Below are 11,533 nucleotides of genomic sequence, written 5' to 3'. Positions count from 1 at the left end.
GCCACTCCCGTTGGCTCCCCGTTCCTTCCAGCCCAGCAAGGTCGCCCCGCCCTCCTCGAGGTTGAGCCACTCCCGTTGGCTCCAGTTCCTTCCAGCCCAGCCGAGTCGCCCGCCCTCCTCGAGGAATGAGCCCTCCCATTGGCTCCTGTTCCTCAAAGTCGAGTCGCCCGCCCTCCTCGAGGTTGAGCCACTCCCATTGGCTCCTGTTCCTCCTTCCAGGTCGCCCCGCCCACCTCGAGGGTTGAGCCGCTCCCATTGGCTCCCGTTCCTCCCCAGCCAGTCGCCCGCCCTCCTCGAGGTGAGCCACTCCATTGGCTCCTGTTCCTCCAAGCCGAGTCGCCCGCCCTCCTCGAGGTAGAGCCCTCCATTGGCTCCTGTTCCTCCAGCCAGTCGCCCCGCCCTCCTCGAGGGTTGAGCCCTCCATTGGCTCCCGTTCCTTCCAGCCCAGCCAGTTGCCCGCCCTCCTCGAGGTTTGAGCCCTCCATTGGCTCCGTTCCTTCCAGCCCAGCCGAGTCCCCGCCCTCCTCGAGGAATGAGCCACTCCATTGGCTCCTGTTCCTCAAAGTCAGAGTCGCCCGCCCTCCTCGAGGTTGAGCCACTCCATTGGCTCCTGTTCCTCACAGCCGAGTCGCCCGCGCTCCTCGAGGTTGAGCCACTCCCATTGGCTACCGTTCCTCCCAGCGGTCGCCCCGCCCTCCTCGGTCTCCACACAGACAGCACTGCGATCGCCATCAAGCACACTCAGAGACAGAGACTGAAGTACGCGACTTTCTCGCCAATAACCTCCATAGACTTTCCCTCACGTCAATACAGACCCCAGCAGACTAATTCTGACAACTACTTCCTCACTTTGACATTACATCCGAACACATCTTTTCCATAATCAAAGGCATGAAAAAGACATACCCAGGACAAAGTGGCATAAATAAACCATCTTAAACACCTCCCCTTGAGGCCATTGCATACTTAAACAAAGACTCTCAATGCCGCCCTTTCACCAGGCTACTTCCCCGACAAGTTCAAGAAGGCCCGTTGAAACTAATACCAAAAGTTGGTAAAAAACTCACTACCCACTAACTACAGGCCAATATCCCCTTTGAAGAGCCGGGAAGATATTTGAGTGAATTCTTGACCACCGACTCAGGACATTCCTTGAGACTCAACATCGACAAAGACTTATAGTTTGGGTTCCGCCCAGGCAGGGGAACCACGCACGTCCTCGCTCTCGTGACAAGACTGTCGCCCATGACAGAAAGCTGACGGGGGACAGTGCCATCTCGTCCTGAGAGACATCACCTAAGCCTTCGACAAAGTCTAGCACCTAGGGATGAAGTACAAAATTTTACACCTCGGACCTCCCTATCATTCTAGAAAAACTCTTATGCGACTTTCTAGATGATAGGTCTGCGAAGAAATAGGACTTGAGAGAAAACTACCTCGGTGAGCAGCTTTGACCCTGAGGCTGCGGGTGTCCCTCAGGGCAGTGTGCTCTCCCCGACACTATTCACTCTCACTACACCAGAGATACCCCTCCCTCACTCCAGAGAGGCACCTGTCATCGCATGCACCGACGATGTCCCACTCAAATCGTCGGCTATCCAAGGAGAATCCAATTCAGATGGCTCAACTCTCAACATCCAGGGAAATCCAGCTCCGTTAACTCCACCACAGTCGAGATGGCGAGTACAAACCAACAACAAATTCACTGTCATGAAACTCGGCTCCTATGACCAATGAACAACTGATTACACAAATGACACCACACCACACGCGTAAACAAACGGGCAAAATCCTGGGTCTCCACATCTCCACAAATGATTTTTTTCTAAAACAAAGGGAACAGCTCAAGGGCACACAAAAAAATAAAAGCAATAATAAAAAATGCTACCCGCTACTCGCTGCTCCAAAAAAAAGAATCAAAATTGTGTGGCCGAAAAAAAAGGTCAGCTTTCGGGAGGAGAGGAGAAAGGATTCAAGTCGTGAAGCAGGAGGAAATACAGATGAAGGAAAGATTGTTCCCAGAGTTTACCAGCGTGAGGGATGAAAAGAGTGAAGATGCTGGTTAACTCTTGCATAAGAAGTTTGGACAGATATAAGGATGAGCATGAAGTAGAAAGTCGTGTGCAGCAGGAGGCCCGCTTGGGAGGGGGTGGCATGCAGTTAGCTGAAGTTCAGAAGAGCAATCCCAGCATTAAAATATCGATAGAAGATAGAAAGAGAGGTAACATCGCGGCGGAATTTAAAGGGGGTGAAGACTATCCAGTAGGAGGAGGAGAGCTGATAGTTGACAAGGCCTATAGCCCCCCTCCCACTCTGTCAGAAAGAGGCTGTGTGGGTGGAATACTCCCCACGTGAGATGATTACTATAATTATGTTTAAGAATAGAAATTTCGAGTATGCCAGTTACGTCAAAACTATACAGAATTTAAGCTGATGCCCATGCTGAAGCATAAACCCACCACCTTGTAAAAACACTTATCCTGCCTATCTTGATTGCCACTCCATTCCCACACACACATTCAGTAACTCTCAACTCCTTCAAAAGCTCCAGAGGGTCCAGAACACAGCCTTGCGTTTTACCGCAACCAATACCACCCATACGCCACGACCACATAGCAAATCCATAGCAACAAAACACTCTCCCTCTCAACACAAAAATGGCAAAGCCTTTCCTGCTCAACATAAACCACTTCAACACCCTCGTGATGACAACGCGAAAGAACATACTCAGGTACCACAGAGACCTCCCAAGCAGCCTTGCCGCAATAATCTCCCTGCCTGCACCGCTACTCCACTGAATCTTAGCCACCCCAAGGAAGCAACTCCAGAATCACGGCATCCACACTCGGCAAGCTAGCTATACGCAAACACCACAACTACACGTTACGCCCAAAAACACAAATGTAAACAAAATCGTGACTATGTGGGAAACAATGTATCAACCAAACTCCAGCTTCATGAACTGATTGTAAGCCTAAAAGTGTAATAAAATGCCCAAGATAGGTGGACTTCCCGCCTTCTCTTCTCCCTCCTACTCCTTCTTTACCTTCCTCATCCACCCTCTTTTGATTCTTCCCCTTCTTCTCTCTCTAAAAAAAAAAAAAAAAAAAAAAAAATCCACCTCAGTTCCCCTGAAGAAGCGAAAGCGAAACTAGTCGGGAATAAGTTCATCTCAAACACACCCGTGCTAATAAAAATAATGGTGATGATGATGATGATAATAATAATAATAATAATGATAATAATAATAATAATAATAATAATAATAATAATAATAATAAGAATAATAATAATAATAATAATAATAATACAAACACTAATAATAATAATAATAATAATAATAATAAAAATAAAAATAATAATAATAATAATAATAATAATAATAATAATAATAATAATAATAATAATAATAATAATAATAATAATAATAATAATAATAATAATAATAATAATAATAATAATAATAATAATAATAATAATAATAATAATAATAATAATAATAATAATAATAATAATAATAATAATAATAATAATAATAATAATAATAATAATAATAATAATAATAATAATAATAATAATAATAATAATAATAATAATAATAATAATAATAATAATAATAATAATAATAATAATAATAATAATAATAATAATAATAATAATAATAATAATAATAATAATAATAATAATAATAATAATAATAATAATATAAACACTAATAATAATAATAATAATAATATAAACACTAATAATAATAATAATAATAATAATAATAATAATAATAATAATAATAATAATAATAATAATAATAATAATAATAATAATAATAATAATAATAATAATAATAATAATAATAATAATAATAATAATAATAATAATAATAATAATAATAATAATAATAATAATAATAATAATAATAATAATAATAATAATAATAATAATAATAATAATAATAATAATAATAATAATAATAATAATAATAATAATAATAATAATAATAATAATAATAATAATAATCTCAACGGTTGTGACGATGTGGATAACCATATCATGACTAGCAGTAATAACAATACAAATATTAACATGCATAGCGTAGATTTTGATGATAATATTAAAAATTATTCTACTTTTATTTTTCTATCAACAATCATATCAATCATATACGTCGATGCTTTTTTGTTATTTTTCATTTTAATTATTATAATTATTGTTATTATTATTATTATTATTATTATTATTATTATTATTATTATTATTATTATTATTATTATTATTATTATTATTATTTTCATCATAAGTACTGCAATCATCACCAGTAATCATGTTGTTTATTTTGCTGTCTATTGTAGCTATGTTAACATTCCTTACCTTCTTGTTAAAACCGTCTATCAGCCATTCCCTGAAGCCAAGCAGTTTCCTCAGGTCGTCTGGCCGCAGCGTGTCGTCACCTGCTGCAGCGTTCACCCCGGCACTGGACGTGACCTGCAACGACAAGCGCCACTGACTTTACCACCAATTGAGACTGGCAGCCAGGCTCTTCATGTGGAGAGAGAGAGAGAGAGAGAGAGAGAGAGAGAGAGAGAGAGAGAGAGAGAGAGAGAGAGAGAGAGAGAGAGAGAGAGAGAGAGAGAGAGAGAGAGAGAGAGAGAGAGAGAGAGAGAGAGAGAGAGAGAGAGAGAGAGAGAGATTTACATAGAAAATCAGACCACACAGACCCCATGGTCCAGACATGGTGGTCTGTCCTTAAACCTAAGTGATTTTACATTAATCAGAAGACTCCAAAACGTTGCATTTCTACTCTAGTTGATATTAAGTTGAAGGAAATGACGGTCGAGCTTATTTTTGAAGGAGTCAATCGTGTTACACTGGACCACTGACGGTGGAAGCTTATTCCATTCTCGCACTACAACGTTGGTGATGAAAAATTTGGTGCAGTCTGAATTTACTTGTCTACATCTGAGTTTTACGCCATTGTTCCTCGTGCGCAAAGTGTCATCGATCATAAACAATGTTGATCTGTCTACATTCGTGAAACCATTAAGTATTTTAAAACATTCGATCAGTTTTCCTCGGAGGCGACGTTTCTCAAGAGAGAACATGTTAAGGGTAGAAAGCCTTTCTTCGTAGGATTTGTTGCGCAAGGACGGGATCATTGTCGTTGCCCGACTCTCAAAACCTTCTAATTTATCTATATCCTTTGCTTGGTGGGAGACCAAAACTGTACCGCATATTCCAAGTGGGGTCTGACTAAACTGTTGTAGAGCGAGTATTACATCTTTATTCTTGAATACAAAGTTTCTTTTAATGAAGCCCAACATTCTGTTCGCTTTATTTGCTGCATCGATGCATTGCTGTGAGAATTTGAGGTTTGACGCGATTTTGACCCCCAAGTCTTTGACGCCTTGAACGCTTTTAACGCCGCGCATTTCGTATTCGAACTTCTTATTCCTCGTTCCAACTTGAAGGACCTGGCACTTGTCTACGTTAAAGGGCATCTCCCATCTATCCGATCAAGCTGAAATTTTGTGCAAATCCTCTTGGAGGCTTTGCCTGTCTTCGTCAGTGAGAACCGAGTTGCCAATCTTTGTGTCGTCTGCAAATTTACTAATGCGGTTATTGAGTCCAACATCCACGTCGTTGATGTAAATAATGAGGAGCACTGGGCCAAGGACCGAGCCCTGAGGGACGCCACAAGTGACAGGCGCCCACTCTGAGTTAAATCCGTCAATCACTACTCTTTGTTGTCTGTTGCTCAACCAATTCGCGATCCATTGGTTTACTTGACCGTCAACACCTATTTGCTTTAATTTGTAAAGTAATTTATGATGCGGGACTTTATCAAACGCTTTCTGGAAATCAAGATAGACTACGTCCAGTGATTTGGTTACGTCATAAACAGTGAAGAGGTCGTTATAAAAGGTTAATAGGTTTGATAGGCAGGATCTTTTGTTTCGGAAGCCATGTTGTGAGTCATCAATCAATGAGTGGCTTTCAAGGTAATTCACAATTTTGTCTCTAATTATGCCCTCAAGTAGCTTACCTACAACCGAAGTTAGACTAATGGGCCTGTAATTACCTGGTACTTTTTTGTCTCCTTTCTTGAAAATCGGTGTCACGTTAGCCTTTTTCCAATCTGAAGGGACGATGCCTTGTCGCAAGGACATATTGAATACGGTTGTGAGGGAGGAGAGTATTTCGCTCTTTGTTTCTTTCAGCAGAGTTGGATATACTTTGTCAGGTCCAGGACTTTTATTTGTTTTAAGTGAATGGAGAGCTTTAAGGACTTCATCGGTTGTTATTTCAAAATTAGGCAATGCATGCTCGAGATTTACAATAGTACTGGTGTTGGTGGTAGCGAGAGGAAGACTGTTAGTATTAAACACCGAGGAAAAGTAATTGTTTAAGAGGTTTGCAATGTGTTGGCTGTCAGTCACTAGTGCACCGTCGCTGTTTGTTAAAGGTCCAATACCACTTTTGATCGCCTTTCTGTTGTTTATGTAACTGAAGAAAGATTTCGGATTATTTTTACAGTTGGCTGCAATATTTTCTTCGTATCTACGCTTTGCCTGACCTACTAGTCTTTTTACTCGTCGCCTGGCATCATTATAAAGTCTAATGTTTTCGGGCGTGCTTTGTTCTTTCTTTAACCTGTAAAACAATTTTCTCTCATTGACTGATTGTTTAATTTCGCTATTAAACCACGGTGGGCTTTTATTAGTGTTAATTCGCTTCTCGCACAAGGGGACGAATGTGTTCTGCCGAGTGAGTAAGTGATTTTTAAGGCTTAGCCAGGCTTCCTCTACGTTGCCGTCATCTGATAGTTGTATTTCTGTTAGTTTTTGTCGGATTTCTACGAAGTTAGCTCTTTTGAAATTGGGCACCTTTACTTTATTTTCAGTCACTGATGATTGAGCTTTAATGTCGACGCGCACTAATTTATGATCGCAAGAACCGAGGTGTTCTCCTACCGTGACACTACTGACTAGGTTATCTTGGGTCGTTATAACAAGGTCGAGTATATTATTTTGTCGAGTTGGCTCAGAAACCATTTGGCTTAGATAATTTTCTTCTAGAAATTCGATCATTCTATGTGACTCGCCTTCTGTACCTGACAGTGTCGCCCAGTCGATATGGGGAGGTTAAAGTCTCCTAATATCAGTGAGTCGCTGTTATTAAGTGACTGCCTTAAGACGCTGTACATTTCAAGGTCGTCATCGAGTGATTGCCCGGGAGGTCTGTAGGTGACAGATATATTTAAGTTGACTTTTGCAATGTATAATCTCACGCACAAATGTTCAACGTTACTGTTTCCCGGTGTTTTGTCAGTGGGTTGCAAATAGCTTTTGACATAAAGGGCGACGCCACCGCCTCTACGGTTTACACGATCTTTGTTGAAGAGTCTGTAGAGTCTATCTTATCGTCTGGAGAGAGAGAGAGAGAGAGAGAGAGAGAGAGAGAGAGAGAGAGAGAGAGAGAGAGAGAGAGAGAGAGAGAGAGAGAGAGAGAGAGAGAGAGAGAGAGAGAGAGAGAGAGAGAGAGAGAGAGAGAGAGAGAGAGAGAGAGAGAGAGAGAGAGAGAGAGAGAGAGAGAGAGAGAGAGAGAGAGAGAGAGAGAGAGAGGTACACCGACAGGCATATTGGAGAGACAGACAGATAGATAGCGATGCTAACAGGGTGCCAAAACTCACCTCAGGATTCAGGCTGTTAGCGGCGTCCCCGTGCACCGCCCCGCTCCTCCTCGCCAGCCACCACGCTGCTAAGTCCTTACCCTGCCTCTTAGCCAAGTCCAGCGGCGTGAGGTCATCACCGGCCCCCGTACTGGGCGCCGCATCCTTATCCAGCAGGTACCTGACCACGTCCAGACGCCCTGCCTTAACAGCCCAGTGCAGGGGTGTCAGGCCATCGCCGTCCATTGCGTAAAGAGGCCAGCCAGCCCCCTCCAGGGCCTTCAGCACTGCCTCGTGGCCACCAAAGCTGGCGAGGTGCACCGGGGTGTGTCCGTTGGCGACTTGCAGCAGCTCGGGGGTGGGCGGCGTGACCAGGATGAGGGTTGACACACACTCAGCTTCTCCATTTACTGCAGCCCAGTGGAGGGCCGTCCATCCTGTGTGTGGGAAGGGGAAGAGACGGACAGTTTTCAGAGCTCGGCAGTGACCATTACGTCACCAGACAGTGCCCTAGTGCCGCCGTGTGACACACTGCACAGCAGCCACAACGGAGGCTATTGTGAATACTGCCGATCCTGGATACGGGAGGCAGAGAGGCCTGTTGTTGCGGCAATAATGAGTGTGGCTGGAGGAGAGGGAGAGGGAGGAGGCGACGGAAGGAGGGGAGAGAAAGGAAGGGAGGAAGATAATTTAATGATAGCGGGAGTGAGTGAGAGGAAAGAGTGGAGGGATGGAAATATGGAAACATGGAAATGCAGGCAACAGAAAGCCTATTGGCTCATTACGTGGTTACCCGCTTTAGTGGTTTAATCTGCTCGACAGCCACTTGGGGCCTGGGGAGCAGATGAAAGGACCTCGACATTGAGGAGCAGATGAAAAGCACCTCGATATTGGGGAACAGATACAAGAACACAGAAATACACGGAGACTGGGAGAGGACGAGTGGCCTACACAGGGCAGCCCCAGAATCCCCCCCAATACTCACGGTGGGTGATGTGTAGTCTCAGGGGCACAGGTAGAGGCTTGATCCTCGTTTTACCGGCGGTACTAGGCACGGCACCAGTAACCTGTCACCTTACTGCACCCACACCTCACTCCACCTGTCATGCGGACATTAACTGTTGCTGTACTCTATTGTTAACTTACGCTACTTGTAATGAGAGGGATGAAGGAGGGAAGGGAGTGTAGGTAGAGTTATGAGAGATGGGAGGGGAAGGAAAAGGGGGGGGCGAGGGATAGGGAAGAGGGGAGGGAAGGGAGAATAAGGACTGCAGGGAGAAAAGGGAAGGGAAGGATATGGAAGGGAGTGAGAGGAGATGAGGGAGAGGAAGGAACACAAATAACACAAAGGAAGAACAAACAACAGCAGACCTTCTGGTCCTAACGAGGCTGTTTGTGACAAGCTACACTAACTATCTAATCAAAGGTGGAAGATGAAGAACAACAAAGGCGAAGGCTCCTCCCCACCCCGCCATCCCTCCAGCCAAAGCTGGCAGGAAAGGAAAAAGAACCATGCAGCATGGAAAAACTACATGGAATTTATGTAGGAAAGAGGAAAGAACTACCATTACTGCTACCACTAACCGGGCGATAAGAACGGACAAGGACACCAGTATTCAAAAGAACGTAACGTTATTACCACAATGAGTAATATCTTAGTTGCTGGTTGAATTCAAAATACTTGTCCAATCTATTCTTGAAGGCAGTAATTGTTGTACTATCAACGACATCACAGGGTAGAGAGTTCCAAACATTAACAACTCGATTGAAGAAGAAGTGTTTAGCTTCTTGCGACGAGAATCTTTTACCACTTATCTTCAAATTGTGATTTCTTCTTGTTCTATTTGATCGATCAATTGTAAAGTAATCTTCCGCATTAATATCACTGAATCCTTTAAACTTTTTAAACACTTCTATCAGATCGAATCGCATTCTTCGTTTTGATAGGCTGAATAAATTTACTTCTTTAAGCCTTTGTTCATATGACAAACTTCTCAACCTTGGAGTCATCTTTGTTACTCTTCGTTGAACCCGTTCCAACTTTTCTATGTCTTTTCTGTAATAGGGAGACCAAAACTATACACAGTACTCTAGACGGGGTCGAACCAACGAATTATACAGTTTTAATATTACTGTTTTCCGATTTTTTATTAAAGACTCGTCCGATGAAGCCAACCAATTTGTTTGCAGTTTTAACTACCTATGAACAATGCTGACCGGGCTTTAAATCGCTTGATATAGTGATTCCAAGATCCTTTTCTTTACTTACTGCAGAAAGTTGTTGGCCATTCGTTACGTACCGAACGCGATTGTTATTTTTTCCGATGTGCAACATTTTACATTTGTCAACGTTAAATTTCATTTGCCATTGATTGGCCCAACGTGCATTTCGATCTAGATCTGATTGTAAAGCTTCTTCGTCGAGTGTCGAAGTTACTTTACTAGCAATTTTTGTGTCATCAGCAAATTTTGATACTTTGCAAGTGAGCCCATCATCGATATCATTAACATAAATCAAGAAGAGCATGGGGCCAAGCACTGATCCTTGAGGTACGCTGCTTCTGACATCGTGCCAGTTAGATGTAACACCGTTTAGAACTACTCCTTGTTTCCGCTCAGAGAGCCAGTCCGCAAGCCAATTGTGAATGTTACCCGAGATACCGTGCGCCAATAGTTTGCTGAGCAATCGTTGGTGGGGGACCTTATCATAATTATGCCTTTTGAAAATCCAGATATATGATATCTACTGATCTGCTTTCATCAAACACCTCAAAAATATAATGAAAAAAACAAGTAAGTTAGTCAAACACGAACGTTTACTACGGAAGCCATGTTGCGAATTATTTATTATAATTTTTTCTTCGAAGAATTTCACCATATTGTCGCGAGTGATAGTCTCCATTAACTTACAAACAATCGATGTCAGGCTAATTGGTCGATTGTTTCCTGGATGAGACTTGTCCCTCCTTTTAAAAATTGGTGTGACATTTGCAAGTTTTCAATCCGACGGAACTTTTCCAGCTGTTAAAGATTTATTGAATATGATGGAGAGCGGTTTACATATATGATGTTTGATTTCTTTTAAGACCCAAGGAGTAATTTTGTCTGGACCAGGAGCTTTGCTTACTCTAATCTTTTCAATTGTGCGTAAAATGTCACTTTCTACGATGAGCACGCCACTTAACATCTTTTCGGCCCTTCTAACCTACGGCGGTTGAAGTGCTAAACAATCTTCGTCGATAAATACGGATGCGAAAAAGTTATTTAGGATTGTAGCCATTTCATTTTCACCGTTCGTGTGGTTACCATTATCATTAGCAAGCGGTCCGATACCACAAGTGAGTGACTTTATTATTTACATTGCTAAAAAAAATATTTATGATTAGATTTACTCGTTTCCGCTATATATTCTTCAAGATTTGTCTTGCTTCGATTTATTAATTTCTTGGTTTCGCGGCGGACTCTGTCCAACTCTAGTTTGTCAGCCTCACTCTGAGTTGATATGTATCTACTGTATACGCGTTTTTTTAAGAGATACCATTTGGGTTTCTTCTTAAAAGCTGAACCTTTTCTTTACTAAGAGTTACTTCACTTCCTTTCATATTCATGCTGGAAAAGGAGAAGGAGAAGGAGGGAGAGGAAGGAAAAAGAGGGGAAAGAGAGGAAAGAGAAGAAGGGGAGGGAGCGGAAGGAGAAGGAAGGGGGAGAGAGGAAGGAGAAGGAAAGGAGGGAGAGGATGTATATGGAGGAGAGTGAGAGGAGAGGAAGGAGAGGAAGCAGAAGGAGGGGAGGAAGAGGAAGGAGATGGAGTGGATTTAGAGGAAGTATATGGAGGGGAGTGAGAGGAGAGGAGGGAGAGGAAGGAGAAGG

General features: G+C 42.4%; 1 protein-coding gene across 1 annotated transcript in view; it reads right to left on the bottom strand.

The window, feature by feature from the left end:
* Positions 1 to 1,535: 1,535 nt before the first annotated feature.
* The window catches only part of LOC126991669 (ankyrin-3-like), a 59,943-nt gene continuing 49,945 nt past the window's right edge, over positions 1,536 to 11,533 (bottom strand). The window contains exons 7-9 of the mRNA XM_050850370.1: positions 7,685 to 8,100; positions 4,366 to 4,479; positions 1,536 to 1,724 (exon numbers count right to left, since the gene is read on the bottom strand). Coding sequence (XP_050706327.1) covers positions 1,536 to 1,724; positions 4,366 to 4,479; positions 7,685 to 8,100 — 719 coding nt within the window. The remainder of the gene's footprint in view (positions 1,725 to 4,365; positions 4,480 to 7,684; positions 8,101 to 11,533) is intronic.

This window comes from Eriocheir sinensis, unplaced genomic scaffold, assembly GCF_024679095.1.
Source record: "Eriocheir sinensis breed Jianghai 21 unplaced genomic scaffold, ASM2467909v1 Scaffold317, whole genome shotgun sequence".
NCBI lineage: Eukaryota > Metazoa > Arthropoda > Malacostraca > Decapoda > Varunidae > Eriocheir > Eriocheir sinensis.
This window is presented reverse-complemented; position numbering and strand designations above follow the sequence as displayed.